General features: G+C 38.2%; 1 protein-coding gene across 3 annotated transcripts in view; it reads left to right on the forward strand.

The window, feature by feature from the left end:
- PPARGC1A (PPARG coactivator 1 alpha) overlaps nt 1-6869 on the forward strand; it is a 108178-nt gene extending 101309 nt beyond the window's left edge. For all 3 annotated transcript variants that reach the window (XM_046656460.1, XM_046656459.1, XM_046656461.1), the window contains one exon: nt 2990-6869. In XM_046656460.1, coding sequence (XP_046512416.1) covers nt 2990-3093 — 104 coding nt within the window. In that variant the 3' untranslated portion in view covers nt 3094-6869. The remainder of the gene's footprint in view (nt 1-2989) is intronic.
- Nucleotides 6870-19041: the final 12172 nt, after the last annotated feature.

Below are 19041 nucleotides of genomic sequence, written 5' to 3' on the forward strand. Positions count from 1 at the left end.
AAACACTGGCCATGAAAACCCTATGAGTAGCAGTAGAGCATCGTCTGATTTAGCACCAGAAGGTGAGAGGATGGTGCAAAAAGACCAGGTAGGGTTCTGCTCTGCTGTACACGGGGGCACTAGGAGTCAGAATTGACTCGACAGCACTAACAACAATGATTATAATTAAAAATGATGGTAATGAGGAGAAGTCAGAAATCTCAAGATATTTTGAAATGAAAGAATCACACCAGGAGCCAGCTTTGGTACTGAACAACATTCACATGTATCTTGTCTTTGTTCCCTGAAGAGTTCAAGTTAAATGCTTCAGGGCACAGCCACTGATTATGGTGAACACAAGCATATTCTGGACTCTTAGAGGGATTGAGAGCTTGCGTGTGTGTCAAGAGTGAAGTGAAAATGATGTGATATAGATTAATTTTACCAAAATTAATGTGACATCATTTTAGATGAATTAGTTGTTTTCTGTTTTTATTTGCTTCCCCAAATTAAGTTAGCTCACACATGCTATTTTTCTGCTATTGTGGCCACTTAACGGTTACTACAATACTATTAGTGCAAAACACAATGATTCCAGTTACTATTTATGAGCCAGTTTTATAAATGAGACTCAGAGTTTAAAGGGACACTCAAGGTTACCATGGTAAAGCCAGGATTTAAGTCCGGTTTCTATGAATCTGTAATCTCTGTGTCTTTCTATTTACTGTCTTATAAACAAAGGGATTTTTCTGAAGCACCTAGATGAAAATTCTTAAAGAGGAAAGATAGACATTAAATTAAAACTGTAGGATCAGAACAGAAGGATGGGTATTAAGAATATAATAATTTTGATCAGGAATTAGTTATAGTGTAGAACTTATACTTAAACATATAAGAAAAATGAAGCAAATAATGTATTCATCACAAGTTCTTTATTGATTCAAAGAAATGTATTACATTATCAGCATCTGGAATATAGGCATAACTTTTCACAGACCCTTGCCATTCATTGGTCGAACACTCCCAGATCCCAATAGAAATATTTTCAACCACAGTTTTTGTAATATGCTGGTATTCAAGATTAATAGAGTCATTCAACAAATATTAATTTGAGTATCTACTTTGTGCCAACAGTTTTTTAGGTGCTAAGAATACAGTTGCAATGTGATTTGTTTCTATTTATACCATCATTATTTATAACTATTTTTTGAAAGAATTAGAGTGACTTTCAAGTTATTCCTATAAAAATTTTATTACATCTTACTTGTGTTGCAATATCCTTCCTCTAGTGGAGAAAAGGGATGGAGTAGATGTCATTGGTTCAGGAATTGCATGTAACCACGTTCTATCTTCATGCAACAGAAGAGACTTTGTGGATGCCTACTGTGTTACATAGTCTGCCTGTATAAGCGGGTATATATGTAGAGACCAGTCATCGTATTTCATAGGGAAGAAACTCTTGAGAACCATTGTTTCAAAATATTTGTAGTATTTACTAATGAAAATACAGAAACACTGACATTTTGGGTTTCCTGTAGAATAATCCAAAGTTAGGACATTTTAAATATTCTCAAAATTTCCTCCAAGGAAGGATATGTATGTATGTTCTTGATGGTTCTATGCTGACCTTAATGTCATACAGACTCCGGTCATCAGGAAACTCTTCCATCTTCACCTACAGTGCAAATGGAATGCTGATTTCAGGCTAATCTCTAGCAATGAGCAGGAGTTATATTTTGTTTCTACAAAAAAGATTTTGAACAACAGCTGTTTGTGAGGCTTTAACAATACAAGCAAACCATTCCTTAGGCTGTGACGAGAAGGGTAGAAGGCAGTGTCATTTAAGATTGACCATTTAAGATTTTAGAGAGGAAAAATTGGGCATTTTTGTCCTTGCTTTTATGTCTGAGGCCAACTGTAATTGTTATTGTTGCTGTTCTCACCTGGAAAAACTTGCTGAAAGAAAGGCAGTAAAGACAAGGATGGTGAGAATGACAGAAAAAAGCTAAGTGAAGGAATTTCCTTGTCTTTAAATCTGAGATGGTTAAAGTAGATTGAAGCTAGGTGAGAAAAATCAGCCTGGTTCTGGAAAGCTTAAGGCCTTGTAACCTTTTCAGCAAAAGAACTTGTGAGGTCAATGATTATACCTCCATATTATCTAGTATTGCACTCTTCTGCCGCTTCAAGCATTTCTGAGTAAGACATGGAAATGCTCATATTTTAGTAGGATTGTTAATGTTTCCCAGAAAGGTTTTCTTTTTCCTTCAAGTAAGTGATTTCAAAAGAATGAATTTTTTTGCAACAGGTTTTCGATTATATTTCCAAGATAGTCTTTCTCACTTGCAAGACCAGCACAGATATCTGACTTTTTTATAGATGTTGATGGAGAAAAATAAGAGATAGTCAATAGAATCTCACTTTACATCCAATATTGCTGAAACACATCGATTTTGTTAAGGGCTATCTGAAGTAGCATGTGGAACTTCGCACAAAAGCTGACTTAGACTAGTTTAAGGATCCAAGAAAGACCATGGTTCAATTTATACCTGCCTATTTTTCTTCTCCTATTAATGAGTAAAGAGGCTAAATTTGCCCTGAAGCATTTCTCTAAAACTTCTAATTTGGGGAGAGTTTGCACCATTACTGCTGGGGTACTCCAAGGTATGGAGTAGATGGCATATGTCCCTCTGCCTCAAAAGAGAGCAGCAGAGGGGGAGTGGGTGAAGTTCTGATGATTCTGTCTCCTGTTCAACTGGATTTTCTGCTCAATGAAATCAATCCCATTGAATAGGAAAATTAGTTCCAGCTTCTACTCTTCTCTCTTCATCTAAGTCATTGAGGAACCTTGGGTAAGTTATTTAATATGCCAGGAAGGGAGTAGGAGGGTGGGCTTATTTTTAAGGTACATTGATTAGATAAGTTGCTATTGGATCAAGTCATCTTGAATTGGATGATTGAGTTAATGACCATTGGCCAAGGGTGCATCTAACTCTGCTTGGGTTTCTTTCAGATTCAAACTCAGATGACTTTGACCCTGCTTCCACCAAGAGCAAGTATGACTCTCTGGATTTCGATAGTTTACTGAAAGAAGCTCAGAGAAGCTTGCGCAGGTAACATGTTCCCTGGCTGAAGATGACAGAGGGACGGTGAATACCTCATGGGACAGCGCGTCCTTCCCTAATAGACTATTGCAAGTCATACTTAGGAATTTCTCCTACTTTACACTCTCTGTACAAAAACAAAACAAAACAACAACAATACAACAAGAACAACAACAATGGTTTACATGAACACAGCTGCTGAAGAGGCAAGAGACAGAATGGATATCCAGTAAGCACATGTTTATTCATGGGTGTCAGCTTGCTTTCCCTGGAGTCTCTTGGTGATGGAATGTGTGTGTGTGTGTGTGTGTGTGTGTGTGTGTATGTGTGCCTGATTTGGGGGAAGTATGTATGTACAGGTGGGGACTGGGGGCACCTGACCAGAGTGTGCAAGGGCAAACCACTTCAAATGGCAGCAGTTCCATGAAGACACACTTAAAACCTAGAACTTCAAAATGTTCAGAATCTATTCAAAAGGAAAAAAAAAAAAAAGCATAAATTCAAAAGGAAAGGAAACTAACCAACCAACCACAAACCACCCTAAAATGACAGCCGCGGATGTCTGGGCATCAATCTCCGTACTCTGTTTTTTTAAGAAAGTGCAAAATCAACTTGAAGCAAGCTTTCTCTCATAACGTAAAGATGATATGACAATCCCGAAGAAACCACAGGTTCTGTAGAACTAATATCCCTTCTCTCTCTCTCTCTTTTTTTTCTTTTATTCCTTTTGCCATGGAATCTGGGTGGGAGAGGATACTGCAGGCACTGGAATGCTAAACTTTCCTAACATTTTGAAGTTTCTGTGGCTCGTCCTCTATCCTGACACCCATGTAAATGTCCACAATGTTGATCTTCCACTGCAAATTTCAAAAGCCTTGTCAATGGTCAAGCGTGCAGCTTACTCAGTGGTTCTTTCTGAGGAGCCAGCACGGTGTTACATTACTAATGAGAGTTGGGTGGAACTCTCTGGGATGTGTTCAGATAGTGTAATTGCTACATTCTCTGATGTAGTTAAGTATTTACAGATGTTAAATGGAGTATTTTTATTTTGTGTACATACTATACAACAATGTTCTTTTTTTGTTACAGCTATGCACTGTAAATGCAGCCTTCTTTTCAAAACTGCTAAATTTTTCTTAATCAAGAATATTCAAATGTAATTATGAGGTGAAACAATTATTGTACACTAACATATTTAGAAGCTGAACTTACTGCTTATATATATTTGATTGTAAAAAAACAAAAAAGACAGTGTGTGTGTCCGTTGAGTGCAACAACAACAAAATGATGCTTTACGCACATCCATCCCTTCTTAGGTGAGCTTCGATCTAAGCATCTTGTCAAGAAATATCCTAGCCCCCTGAAGGTATTAACCACTTCTGCGATATTTTTCCACATTTTCTTGTTGCTTGTTTTTCTTTGAAGTTTTATACACTGGATTTGTTAGGGGAATGAAATTTTCTCATCTAAAATTTTTCTAGAAGATATCATGATTTTATGTAAAGTCTCTCAATGGGTAACCATTAAGAAATGTTTTTATTTTCTCTATCAACAGTAGTTTTGAAACTAGAGGTCAAAAATCTTTTTAAAATGCTGTTTTGTTTTAATTTTTGTGATTTTAATTTGATACAAAATGCTGAGGTAATAATTGCAGTATGATTTTTACAATAATTAATGTGTGTCTGAAGACTATCTTTGAAGCCAGTATCTCTTTCCCTTGGCAGAGTATGATGATGGTATTTATCTGTATTTTTTACAGTTATGCATCCTGTATAAATACTGAGATTTCATTCCTTTGTTTACTAAAGAGACATATTTATCAGTTGCAGATAGCCTATTTATTATAAATTATGAGATGATGAAAATAATAAAGCCAGTGGAAATTTTCTACCTAGGATGCATGGCAATTGTCAGGTTGGAGTTTTAAGTGTTTTATTTGGGAAATTCAGCTTTTGCAGAAGCAGTGTTTCTACTTGCACTAGCATGGCCTCTGACGTGACCATGATGTTGTTCTTGATGACATTGCTTCTGCTAAATTCAATAAAAACTTCAGCAAAACCTCCATTTTTGAGCATCAGGATTTCATCTGAGTGTGGAGCCCCTGGAATGGAAGTCAGGAAAGATTGGAGTGTCTATTCAAGTTTCTAAATTGGGATTCGATTACGGTTTGGCTGACATGACTTTTCTGGAAGACATGATATACCTACTACTCAATTGTTCTTTTCCTTTCTCTCTCCCAACACGATCTTCTAAAACGGATGTCACCCCCAGGCCAATGCAGCTAATTTTGATAGCTGCATTCATTTATCACCAGCATATTGTGTTCTGAGTGAATCCGCTGTCTGTCCTGTCGGATGCTTGCTTGATTTTTCGGCTTCTTATTTCTAAGTAGATAGAAAGCAATAAAAATACTATGAAATAAAAGAACTCGTTCACAGGTTCTGCGTTACGACAGTAACACATCTTTAATCTGCCTAATTCTTGTTGTTCTGTAGGTTAAATGCAGGTATTTTAACTCTGTGTGAACGCCAAACTAAAGTTTACAGTCTTTCTTTCTGAATTTTGAGTATCTTCTGTTGTAGAATAATAATAATAAAAAGACTATTAAGAGCAATAAATTATTTTTAAGAAATCGATATTTAGTAAATCATATTATGTGTTCAAGGACCAGATGCGTTCTCTATTTTGCCTTTAAATTTTTGTGATCCAATTTTAAATACATTCTCCTTTTTGCCCTGGATTGTTGACATGAGTAAAATACTTGGTTTCTTTTCTTACTTCTCAAAAGACAACACTACAGATTTCATGTCGAGGATTAATTTATCCCCCCCTCTGGCCTGACAAATATTGTTACCGTGAAGATAGTTTTCCTCCATGGACTTCAAATTGCATCTAAAATTAGTGCAAAGAGAGAATCACTAAACCATCCGAATAGAGCTTTTGTATCTTATGCAGACACTGTGGGTAGCCCATCAAAATGTAAACTGTGTTCCTTTTATTTTTCTTTTTAATTTTTTCGGAGAGAATATTTCAAATAAACACATACACCCCATCATCATCACTGGAAGCAAATTTCAGCATAGATCTGTAGGATTCTTAGATGACCACGGGTCATTGCCTTCACGCTGTGGTAAGAACCACATCTACAATTTTGGTAACCGAACTGGTGCTTTCGAAACGTGGGTTTTTTTTTTTTTAAAAAAAAGAGATGTAGCAGAATAATTCTTCCAGTGCAACAAAATCAACTTTTGCTAAATGACTCCGAGAGCAACGGTTAGGCTGTCAACATTCAAAGCAGCAGAGAGGGAACTTGGCACTATTGGGGTGTGATGGTTGGGTCAGTTGAAAAAAGGAAACCTTTTCATGCCTTTAGACGTGAGCTTACAGTAGGTAATGATTATGTGTCCTTTTTTGATGGCTGTAACGAGAACTTCAATCACTGTAGTCTAAGACCTGATCCATAGATGACCTAGAATAGCCATGTAATATAATGTGATGACTCTAAATTTGTACCTATGTGACAGACATTTTCAATAATGTGAACTGCTGATTTGATGGAGCTACTTTAAGATTTGTAGGTGAAAGTGTAATACTGTTGGTTGAACTATGCTGAAGAGGGAAAGTAAGCGATTAGTTAAGCCCTTGCTGGGCTTTTTTTCCACCTGCCAATTCTACATGTATTGTTGTGGTTTTATTCATTGTATGAAAATTCCTGTGATTTTTTTTTTAAATGTGCAGTACACATCAGCCTCACTGAGCTAATAAAGGGAAACGAATGTTTCAAATCTACTTCTGCTTTTCTTATTTATCGTAACCAAACTTCTGGTATGTTCCTCAGATCAGTACACGTTACTTGCTTATTATTCTATTTCCTCTCTGGATCACCCTCCCTTTCTTCCTGCTTTTCCATGTTCATGGATGGATTTCAGCTCTAAGGTAACGTGAACCTTCTGAATTTTACCTTGTCTCCTTTCAAATAGCAAAGGCAGAAGTTGTCATTTCTATAATGAGAAGTGATGTGGGACTTTATCAAATGGATTAGCTCCTTTTTTTGTACTTAACCCTGGAAAGTATGTATTTTTAAGTACATGCCATTGCCCCTAGTGAGAAACCTGCTAAATATTCAGCTTAGGAAGCAATTCCACTCTAGAGAGACTGAATATTTTTCAAAGACTTATAACAGGATGCAGCCCCCCATCGTTTGTAAGCCATCAGGTTAAATATGGGACAAGGTGATAGCTGCTGACATGTCAGGATGTCCACTGTGCCTCATAGGTGATTGGCGGTCCTAATGACAGAGATGACAGAGAGTGCATTATCAGTGCTCTGCCCTCTCTCGATTTCAGATGGTTGTCCCCACTCCCAGCCACTTTCATTGCAGGAGCCAACATAAGTATAGCATCGGGGAAAGGTAGCTGAATATATCTCAGTCCTTGCCCCTCATCTCCTAGAGAAAAAAAGTTTGTAATTATCAGAAATGTGACAGAGCTATCAATAGTACATTGAAATCTGCTAAATAACACAAGAAGCATTTCCCATGGCTCTGTTTCTATTTTATACGAGTATAAGAGTTGCCAATTGTTTTATCAAAATAGAAGATAAAAACTTACCATTATCTTACCCAAATTTTGCATTCAGCTACAACTGTGGGTACTGAGCACTCCTGACATACAGTGGGGGTGAGGCTCAGATCCTGACTTGTCTCCACTGATGCTTAAATTGTATAGGGCATTTTTACTTTTCTGGCTGGAACTGGCAAGTTCATTAGAACAATGCAAGTCTTCCTTTTAAAGGGTTAACTTTTTACCTTGAAAAACCTTTTGAGTGTAAAGAGGGACTTTTAGAAGCAGCAGTAGTAGCCACTAGTCTGGTACAGGGACGTCCTGCGTAGAGATAAAGGATTCATTTGATGTTCCCCTCAAACGTTAAATCACTTCCATCTTTGATTTTGTTAATGATAAAATAATTATTGAAACCAAAATTAGGCTGAGAAAAATAAATGTACGCTAGATATGAATAGTTTATTTAAAAGGAGCTTGTTTCAGTTCAAAAATCCTCCAAACTGAATCTGGTTAAAGTATACAATGTGATGTTGGTTCAAAATTCTTTCTCTTCGTTGTAGCATTATTTGGCTAATCACTGGATATAATTTACAGCTCTAACAACATTATTATACTCATTTGACACTAGCGTTACTAGCTACACAGTTGTAACTCAGTATTAATTATAGAATATTTTAACAAAGCGTACTTTTTGCAATATTTGCTTAATATTAATCTTATGTTTTGCAATTCTCATTGCCATTCTTTGTCTTCAAACACATTATACACCGTTGTAAATCAATCTTCGTACTTTATCAAACAGCAGAGAGCAATAAAGAAGGTCACAACTCATGGAGGAGTTCCTTGGAGGTTTGTAACATCATGATTTAAATCTCAGAAAGATTTAATCAAAAGCTGAATTAATCCCTGGGGGAAAAGATGCTATATAGATTCTATTGATGGGCACAAAGCAGCCTATTTCTTTTCACTGGTCTCTGTTAACGTGGTAGGGAAAGGAACACAGTTTTTCTATAAGACAGAAAATAAGATTTCCTTGGTGGGGCAAGGATAATATGCAATGACCTGTGTGTCTTGTTTCTTCCCTTTCGTTCAAACTGGCCGGTTTGATTCCACTTAGTGTTCTAGTGCGTGGTTGAGCTAAATGTCTTCCACCCTCTTGCTCCCCTCAGTATAGCCCATGTGATTCCAGTAATTCTGCAAAGTCTCAAAAGCTCCACTCCAGTGAAGCATGTGGAATGTGTGGGTCACATGAGCTGGTTTCCAGGTCTTCTGTTGTAATCAGGTGACTGCCCCTGGGCAAATTCTCAGGGACACTGAAAACTTTGCAGGAAGAAATAATTATAAAATGCAGGTATTTCTAGGACCAGGTTCTACAGAAAAGCCTATGATTGTCCCATGACTAGGATGCATGCTAAGGACAAAAGGCCACCTCTTTCCCCTGTGTCTCTTTTCTGTCCATAATTCCATAGAAATATCCTTTTAGCTCCAAAAGTATTACTTACCATCAGCTGACTGATAAAAGGGGCAAAGTGGAATTAATTAATTGAAAAAAAGTGAGAGAACTTTTAGAGGAGAAAACCAAATGATCCTATAATATTTTCATGATTAAATTAAATGAGCATAATTATACACGCACATATGCACACCAAGGCATTATTATAATCAAGAACCTTAAAATATTGTATTGTTTCAAATTTATGCATATAGCACTTACTGAAGGCAAGTAGCTACTGTGATGTTTGAATTTGCATATTGACCATTTTCATATATTTTCATATATTACTTTCTATTAGGAAGAAGCTGAATTATTAGGAAAAATCCTGGGGTGATTTAGAAAAAATATTGTGCTTCTGCTCATTTTTGAACATCAGGGGCACTTAGTAACATTATCTTTTTTTTCCCACATAGTTTTCTGTGATGGATTTTCAACAAGATGACATCCAAGTGAAAGCAAAAATGAAATGGGAAGGAAAGAATGTTAAGTGGTAAAACCCTAAATAGCTTATTAGACTACTTAATTGGAGGGAATTTATTTTTGCTGCTGTTAGGAACTCTGTAGTCAGGCTTCTCTTTAACAATACTAATTGATGAAAAAAGTGGCTATAGTAATATAGTTACCGCACAATACCCTCCAGCAAGACATTTAAGCGAATTCACAGGTACTTTCCCTTGATTGACTTTGGTGTTGTTGAAAATCAAGTTCATTCACATCATTGCTTTCTCACTTCATTTCCAACCAGGTCTCTTGCTTCCTCCTACCAGAGCTTCAGAGTGCACTTAAAAGACTTGAAAGAAACGAGGCCATGCTTGTTCCCAGTTTAACTATTTAGCAAGTTTTCGGCTTGATTGCTGTACCCTTTAATCAAATGACTGTTTCATAGTGCTTAGAGGTATTGCCCTCTGTAAGCAGTTCACTGTTTGTTGGCAGAAATATGTGTACACTATCACAGAATGATGATTAATTACTCTGCCTCCTAGAGAAGGATAAGTTAGTAAGCTGGTTACACAGCACGTGATGTGGCCATGTTACTTTCATGTCAGGTAACTTAATGATCAAGTGCAATGCATGGCCTAATCAAGAACCTTAATTTTCCTCCAATTATCTTGCTGCATGGGACAAAACATCCTGGTACCTATTCAGTGAAATGCTTTTCCCAGGGCCAACAATCTGAATTGCGGGTCAGATTGTCCAAAGGAAAATATCGGAGGGAAAGCAAAAGTGGGAGTTCACCACCCAGCGTTTGGCCTCAATGTCTGAGGGTGGGAAGTACCTGCGTATTGGGACTGACATTTTCCCATTTTAATGGCAAGAATGGTGGCATACAAAGGGAATGCCACTGCATGCATCTGATGAATGAAACGATTCATAGAGAGCTCATAAGAGTTCTTTGTCACATGGTGCCAGGGTCTCATCGAGCCACCTTCTGCCATGGCATACCATGACAAGGACTAAGACTAGAAAGGTCAGCTGAAGGAAAGAGAAGGAATAAATAGAAGGTTAACCAAACATTTGAATTTCAGGTACAAAGCAAGGTTTGGGCAAAGATTCCTCATGGTCTCTTATTTGCCTTTTGTGCCAACTCATTCTATGGGGTGATATAAACAGAAGAGGCAGTTGTATAGTTAGGCCAGCAAAGCTGTGAAAAAGAGAATGGACTTTACAAAGCTCGTTCTGTGTGTGTGTGGTTCTGTGTCAGCTAGACAGCAACTGGCCTTTACTGACATGGCGTTGCTCAGAGGAGTTGATTAAAATCCTGTTTATTGCTTTTGTTACTAGATTGATGGGAGGTGCTTAGGGATTTCCCATAGCCAGGTTTTTGGAAAGAACTTTTCACCTTTAATTTTGTGGAATGATAGAAAGATGCCCCTATGTGCATATAACAAACAGGACTCTTCATATTCCAACAATGCATTGTGAAAGACCCCCTTTTTTCTTCTAATTGGTTAGTTTGATTCTCCCAAAGTAGCCGTCTGCCGCAAGGACCTTCACAGACGTTCAGCATTTTGAGGGTTAAACTTAAACCCCCTCCAGTGTCGTATCTGTTAGATACCATGGAGGCATTTAAATTCATGGCATTGGGATGATTTAAAGGCATTATTTGTTTTTTTCACACTCTTAAAAGCTTAGCCTTACGACTCTGTTTGGAATTTGCCCAACTTGGAGACTTCTCTTCTTAGTATCAGTTCTTAGTGACACACCTGGTTATCTTGTTGCTCAGCAATTCCTCCTCAGGTGATGATGTTGCTTAATCTGACTCATTTTCTCGAACATCTTCATTTTAAATGAGATGAATCTTCATATGGCAGTAAGAAGGCTAATATGAAAAGCTATTCTGCATTTGAAAGTCCAGTAGATTCAGGGTGTGATTAAAACAGCGAAGATAATGATGACCATGATGATATCAGCTAACATTTATTGTAGGCTTGCTATCTTCCAGTCACTTTGCTTAGCTCTTTATGCGATTTTTCTTAATCCTTCTAACTAAAGAATGAGGTAGGTATACAACTATTTCCATTTTATAGATGAGGAGACGGAAGCGTAGAAAAGTAACAGCCAAGATTTGGGTAATGTCTAGTTGACCCCCAAACTTTTTAACTGACTATTCTGCTACATATAATGCCCCCACAAATAAAACACTAACGCCCAAAGAGAACATCTCTCCACTGGAGGTAATTGAAATGTTAGTGTAGTTTTGTTGTTGCCATCTGGTTGAAGCCAAAATTTGCATGTAATGTGTTCATTCATTCCACATGTATCGAACTTTTCCAGTGGGCCAGAGACTGCATTAGGCACTAGGAGCAGAAAGGAGAATTAGACATGGCTCCTATCCTAAATTCTAGCTGGCGATACAGTGAGAGAAAAGTAAAATGTGTATATACTAGCAGCAACCGCAGGGCACTCTTGTCAGAACCCCTAGTGTGTGAGTGTTTGTATGTGTGTGTGTGTGTGTATAGATATGCGTATATATGTATATGTGTGTGTGCATGTATGTTTGTGTTTTCTGGGAAGTATATTGCTATATAACCAACATCTACGAAGACTGAGGCCAGAGCTCCTCATACTTAATGGGAAGGAATGGCAGAGTGCTGTGATCCCATGGTATATGATCTGATTTAAAAGGACTAGTAACCAACTTTTTAAAAAAGTACACTCCTCCCTACGTTAAAATGGGTTTGGAGGTTTAAGTTGGCACACCATTACCACTTAGGCATTCAATAACAAAAATAATCAATATTTTATGATCTTTGTGCTCTTCCAACCACTACTAAAAAGTTTATGGCTTAAGGCTAGCATATGTGACAAGCCATAGGCACATTGACAAGCCGCCTTTTGACTGAATGCTTCCTCATTCCTGTGTTTAGTTTCATTGTTATCTTGAATATCAGCTGTCCTGATAGGAGACCTTCTGAAAAGTTCTCAGAGGTATTTGTCTGGATTTCTTTCTACAGTGCTAACCTTTCTACGGTTAGCTCTTAGGACCATTGTGCAAATCAATCACTGGACACTCACAGTCCCAGTTTACAGATGACTTCTTTAGGGTAGTGTCCTTCTTGCACCTGGCACCATGAATAGAGAAAAGAGGGCTCAGTTTCTAACATTGCGGCATCTGGGCTCCATTTCCAATCCAGTGATCAAGCTCAACGTGGCCAGTTAAAGTTATGAAGTGGGAAAGGGGGGCATGTGATCATGGAATTTGGTCTTTGGAATTGTATGAACCTTAAAAAATACTCTAGGGCTTGTAGTCTCCACCATGAGAGAAAAATGGGATATAACTGGTTTAACCATGGCCGCAAAGCAGGTATTGTCACAGCCTCTTAAGAATGTTTTTATGTTTTAATTAGAAAACATTTCAAAGAAATATATAAGTGCATAAAATAATAGAATAGAACTTTATGTATCCATGTCCTAGATTAATGAGATCTTAACATTTTACCCTGTATGCTTAAGATCTCTTTTAGAACAAATCACATAGCATCTCTTTTTTTCTCCTTCCTTCCTCTGTGATGACCTGTCTCCTGTGGCTGGTGTGTGTTATTCCCATCCATTTCTTTTTCTTTTAACTATATTTCCATATATCCAAAAGTAAGATGCAGGATTATTTTGTGTCTTTTGAAAATTTACATAATGTTTTCCCACTGTTACGTATCCTTTTTGTAACTTGCCAGTGGTGCCTTTTAATGCAAATGCAATTAGAACAGTTCAGCCTTGGTGTAAGCCAGAAGGAAACCCTTCTCTCCAGGTGTTTGGAGTTGCCTTAGCAGCTGCTCCAACTGTCCCAGCTAATCATTCTTCCCAGCGTTCCTGACATGCATCTTGGTTTCCTATTTATCACTTGGGCTCATGGTTAAGTGTACTTATGCAATATCTTTAAAAGTCTCCGATCCTTGATCCACGCTCTCCTCTTGCTTATTGAGTGGTTATAAAGTTACTCCAAGGGAATAAGAGGTCATAAAATCACAGCAGAAGATAGAAACCCATACCTAGGTAGTTATTTTTTTACAAGAGAATGAATTTTCTGATGTTTCTTCTTTTTTAAGTGAGAGATTTTTGCCAGATCTCCAACCTTCCCATTCTCACCTACCTGTGAGTGGCCATGCCAGAGAGGACTTTGGGGAGCCCCAGCACTCAAGAAATTATTTCTTGTAATAGTAACCGATTAAACTAGTTACCAGCTGGGGAGCATGTTTCAGCACTTAAGTTAATTGAACTGTTGCAAACTAAATATGATTCTAAATCGTTTCAGTATTCCAAAGCACTTCATGCGTGCAGATAAAAATGAAAAAAAATTACCAAATCGGTTTGAAATGTGCAAATCAGGCATATAGCGCTGACATTTAGATCTATGCCCTGATAACTCTGCAGTAGGTACCTTGAAAAACTTTGTGAGCCTCTTTTTTCTTCTTTTGCTGAGCTCTTCTTTGAAACCCCTGAACCACTACTTGATGTGCTATTCAATAAGTGGAAGTCAGGCTGCAATCAGAAGAGAAACTGTCTGCATCAGGGTTTTTCTACAATTTGTCCAGAAAATAATCTCTTCTTGATTTATTTCACGGGCCAAGTAAGAAAGGAATTGTTGAAAGGAGGTTGAGCTTAATGGAGGAAATGCAGTTATTTTATTCGGAGAGAATCTGGCCAGAACTTGGCTTGTGAATCTGTTGGAGGGCATCGTTCTCCTGGAGAGGCAGCCTTTCTGTAGGCCACTGTTCATAGCAAATGAATGTTTAAACTCAGGAAAGAGGTGGTCCTCAGGAAAATTTGGATGTCAGAAGATCCTACTCCCCAATTTGATATGTTCCTTCTTCTTCTTCATGTCTCCCATGTCACCCAAAAAAATGTAGATGACATTCCGTTTCCAGAGCTTTCTGTTATCGTGAATTTTCTAAGCCTTTACATATATCAGGCCAAAGACTGGAATTGAATGGGTTGTTTGTGAGGCTCAGGTGGGCTGTGTACCTCTTGGAAGTTTAATAATCATCTTGAGAAACAGTTACACAGGATCCATGTAATTCTTATATCCCTCCAAGGTTACCCTGCCCCTTCCCAAAGGAAACCCAAGAATAAGATGAAGTGAAACACTGTATCAGCTGACTTCATGGACTCTATTTGAGAAGATAAATAAAACTCAAAGAATTGTAGAACTATTGTCAGGATGAGGGTCTTAGAGGACACAAACAACGATGCTCAGGGTCACAGAGAGTAACTTATTGTCTTCAGCTCACACAATGATAGAGTCTGGTTAGAATATAGGGCACTGTTGTTATTTCAGTTACACCACCACAAGTGGCCAGGCATCATACAATATCAGAACGTGAACCAGCAACACACTGACAGAGCAAACTCATGCAGAACAAACTGAGTCCATAAGGACAACAAGGATATTGACTGACCAGTCAGGTATGGCCAAAAAGGAGGTGAATCAATTTTATTACAGATTAGGCAGCTACATCCATAGTATGAGTTGAGAGGTCCATGGCAGACTCCTTTTTCCAAGATATCTCTTCTATGGCTTACAAATCATACTAGAAATTAAACATACAGTGATTCGTGTATTTTTAAATTAAACTTAAAATACTCCTGGGGAAGATAATAAACTATAGCCATTACCAATTGTGGCTCACCATTGCTCAGATAATTTCAAGATGAGAGCCAGTTTTGTCAGGGCAAAAATGAAAGGAATCTGGATACCCAAGTCCTCACTGCCTGGAGGAAGCCAAGAAGGACAATGACACTGGGTGATCAGAAGAAGGATGTATAGTGAGTGTGTCATCGATGTCACTATTTCATTGAAATTTGAGTGGGCTCCTAGAAGAAGATGTAATGCTCACTTATATTTTCAATATCTAAGAGCTTGCTTTCTCGCTTATTTATGCATTCATTAAACATTTATTGGACATCTACTTTGAGCCCTGTGCTAGAACTGGACAAGATAAATCATGTAGTTCCCAACTTTAAGAAATTTATAATCAAGTGTGGAGACATATGTAGTATCTGACAAACTTTAGGAAAAATCCCTGCTGTGTCCCAGACACTGGTTTAGTCACCAAAGTGGCAAAAAGGAATTAATGAGAGACCCCGTCCTCAAGCTATTTGCTGTCTAGTGCATGCATACAATGTAATGAGCATACAACTAAGATATGTCCCAAGATCTATGAGAACAAATACATGACTAAGAAGGAAGGATGGACATGAAGCTTCTGTGGGATCTTTATTGCCTGAGCTGGTCCTTGATATGTAGAACTGGACAGTGGATGAAGCAGAAGTAGTAAAACCCTCTCTTTCTCCAGACTTCTCCCAGAATTGAGAGAATTCAAGAGTTCCCTAATCTGTCTGCCTCTGAACACTTACCATCTTCCAGTGACTTAGTTCAAGTGTTGCCTTCTCTTCAAAAACTTTCCTGACCTATTTCTCCCCACTTTCTGCCTCAGACTTAGAGAACTGACTCCTTCATTTTTGTGTCTTCTGCACGAACATCTATCACAGCAATGATAATGTCATATTCTAATATATTAATTTAACTTTGTTTTGCCCTTTGAGTTTGTGAAGATGTTGGCTGACTGAATGGATGGATGAAAATTGACAGAATTTTCAAGTTTATTGAAACTAATTCCAAATGCCCTGACTCTGAATTGATTCTGGAATATCATTCTTCTCAAGCTTCTGTAAAAATGGCAATTTGTGATTCTCGATATAGGAAAATGATCCTTCGAGCCCTCTCTGAGAAATAGGGTGTAAGGAATATTCATGTGGTAGCATTTTCCTTCTCATGGCTCATTCAAAGAACCACCCTCTGACACAAGAGTTTTGCTATGACAGAAATATGATTTCTTCATTTGAGGGTAGTCACAACATGCTTGGCTCCACCTGGTCAATGCAAAGTATGGGCTGTCTTTCCTCAGAGCTTTACAGCTTCTCCCTCAACAGGCTAGCTCTGGGGAAGCTGTCTGCTGCTTCTTGCTTCTAAACATCGTCTGCTTTTCTTTCCTAGCTGCATGGTTCTGATTTCAGATTTCTTGGATTACATATCATCAGGCCAACTTTTTTGGTTCTTTACCCATGTGGGAAGTTGGGTCAGGCAAGGGGGTTTTGACTGGGGCACAGAGCCAGCCTTCCCAGGAGTTGGTAATTATCCTAACGATCTGATTATAGTTTTAGGGGAACTTCTCTGGGGGTCTAGCGATTTCTGCTGATCCTAAGGACTTAGGGAGGCTTGAAACTTGGTACAAAAGCCTCTCCTGCGCTCAAACGGAGGAAGCTGGGGAGATTTGCCCATGCCTTCCAAATATCTGTCCAAAAAGTCTCATTGCTGCTATTTCTATGGCCAAATGAATTGTCACATCCATGTGCATCCCTTACCCAGCAATCTGTTTATCAAGAAAGAGAAGCCTGTTGTCTTGCAATTTCTGCTTTCTAGGTGACTGATATTAATTAGTTTGCAGCAGGCACAATTTATCTCTAGCTGAAACCAAAGCAGATGAAAATGCTGCCATGCAGTAAGATTTCTTTTCTTGAAACGATGAATGGGATGAAGATACTTATCTGGGAGAACAGGTTTCAGGTGGAGCTTCCATCAGCAGTACTTTGAAATGCTTTGTTAAACTATGGCTGATATGGGTAAGGAATAAAAATAGCATGTCATATTTTGACTACATTAACTCATTTACAACACAAGAGGCTGAGGCCCCTGCACAATGATAGACTTACTCTGAAAGCAGAAAGCGCCGACTTCGTTAATAACTCTAGAGCCAGTTCTCAATTATTGGCATTTCTTGAATGATATCGTTAATTTCCCCAAAGCTGTGGCTCCACGTTAGAATTCATCTCAGTCCCCTAATACAGAGAAAAAGCCTTTAAATCAGCCTACTCCCTTTTTTATTATTATTAAGATTGCCCACCTAGAATTGTCCCTTCTGGGTAGTTTGCAAATGGATTCAACACTGAATCCCCAAGAAGTTGACAAACAGAAATAATTAGGACAAGCTGACAATGAAATAACAATCTACCTTAGCTGTATGATCCCAGGAAACTTATTTCCTTGCATCTCTTAGACTCAGTTTCTTCAATAGAAATGGGAAAATAAAGCCATTTTGTGGGGTTGTCATGACATTTCCTGGGCTAATAGAACCTGGCAAACAATGACCACACTCCCTTCTCAGTGGCCCAGATGGGCAATTGAAATACCTTTGAAAAAATAGAAGGTTGTGATGAAATCTGAGGTCAAAAGGATACATTTTTTGGTCACATTTCAGTTCCCACTCGCTATTCTAGACAGTGAGACTAAGGGAAACAAAAACAATAACAGAAAAACAAAAACCCTAGCCTGGATCGGAAACTAGAAGCTCTGGCTTTTAGTTCTGGCTTTAATATTGACCAGCTGTATGTACTTTGCCAATGCACTTTTCCTCTCCAGGCACCATTTTTCACATCTCTAAGTGAAGGGAACAGACAGCTTCCAATTCTAGGATGCTGTGGAATTAGAACAACAGACTTCATGCATTAACCTTCATTTTTTTCTTTCCACTCTGGCCACCACTTTACATTCTCCTTCATTAGTTTCTTTTTCTCTGCTTATCTCTTTCATGTGCATATCCCCTTGGCTTTTTTCTTTAATCATCTCTCTCTTTATGCATGTTCTCCTTGAGATGTATCATTGACCATGATAACATTGAATTCCCGAAGACCGTGGAAGACGACTTCTAAATCAATTTCTCCAACCCAAATCACTCTCCCAAGCTTCAGACTCATAGGCCTGCTGGACATTTCCTTTTGAGTTTCCCCTGGAATTTTAAACACAGTGTGTCCCCAACTGAACACATCTTCTTACTTCCTAAAAATCAACTTATATTCCCCTTTTCAGATTGACGTCAATTGAAACTGCCCCTGCCAAAAACTTAAATGTCATCATAAATCCTCCCTCCTTTCATCACCATATCTAATTTCACCAAATCTAAGATTACCTAGTCTTGTTTATTCTGTTCCTTTCAAAGTTCTCAAATTGATTCTTTTTCATCCTTATTATTCCAGTTATTATAACCAATTCCACTATAGTTACCACTTAGTAGTCAAAATATTACTTCTAAAACACTAATTTTATCCTACCCTGTCCTTATTTAGAGTCCATTGATGGTTTCACATGGCTCTCTGGGACCAAATGCAAAGCCCTGAGTACTGAAGATGTTTATCTATGGATGGTCCTATCCTCTCCCAAAACATTATTTTTCACCATGCTCTCAGCCCCATTGCTCCCCAGCACTACAGCTCCACTCTTACTCCAACCTTTGTAGCTTCTGGAATATACCTTACTCTATCATGTTTCTGAAATTTTGCAAAAGCTCTTCCCTCTGCTTGAAATGCCTTTCTTTTCCTTCTCTATCAGAGAGGCCATGGGTCTTTTTCACAT

The sequence above is a fragment of the Equus quagga genome, chromosome 3, assembly GCF_021613505.1.
Source record: "Equus quagga isolate Etosha38 chromosome 3, UCLA_HA_Equagga_1.0, whole genome shotgun sequence".
NCBI lineage: Eukaryota > Metazoa > Chordata > Mammalia > Perissodactyla > Equidae > Equus > Equus quagga.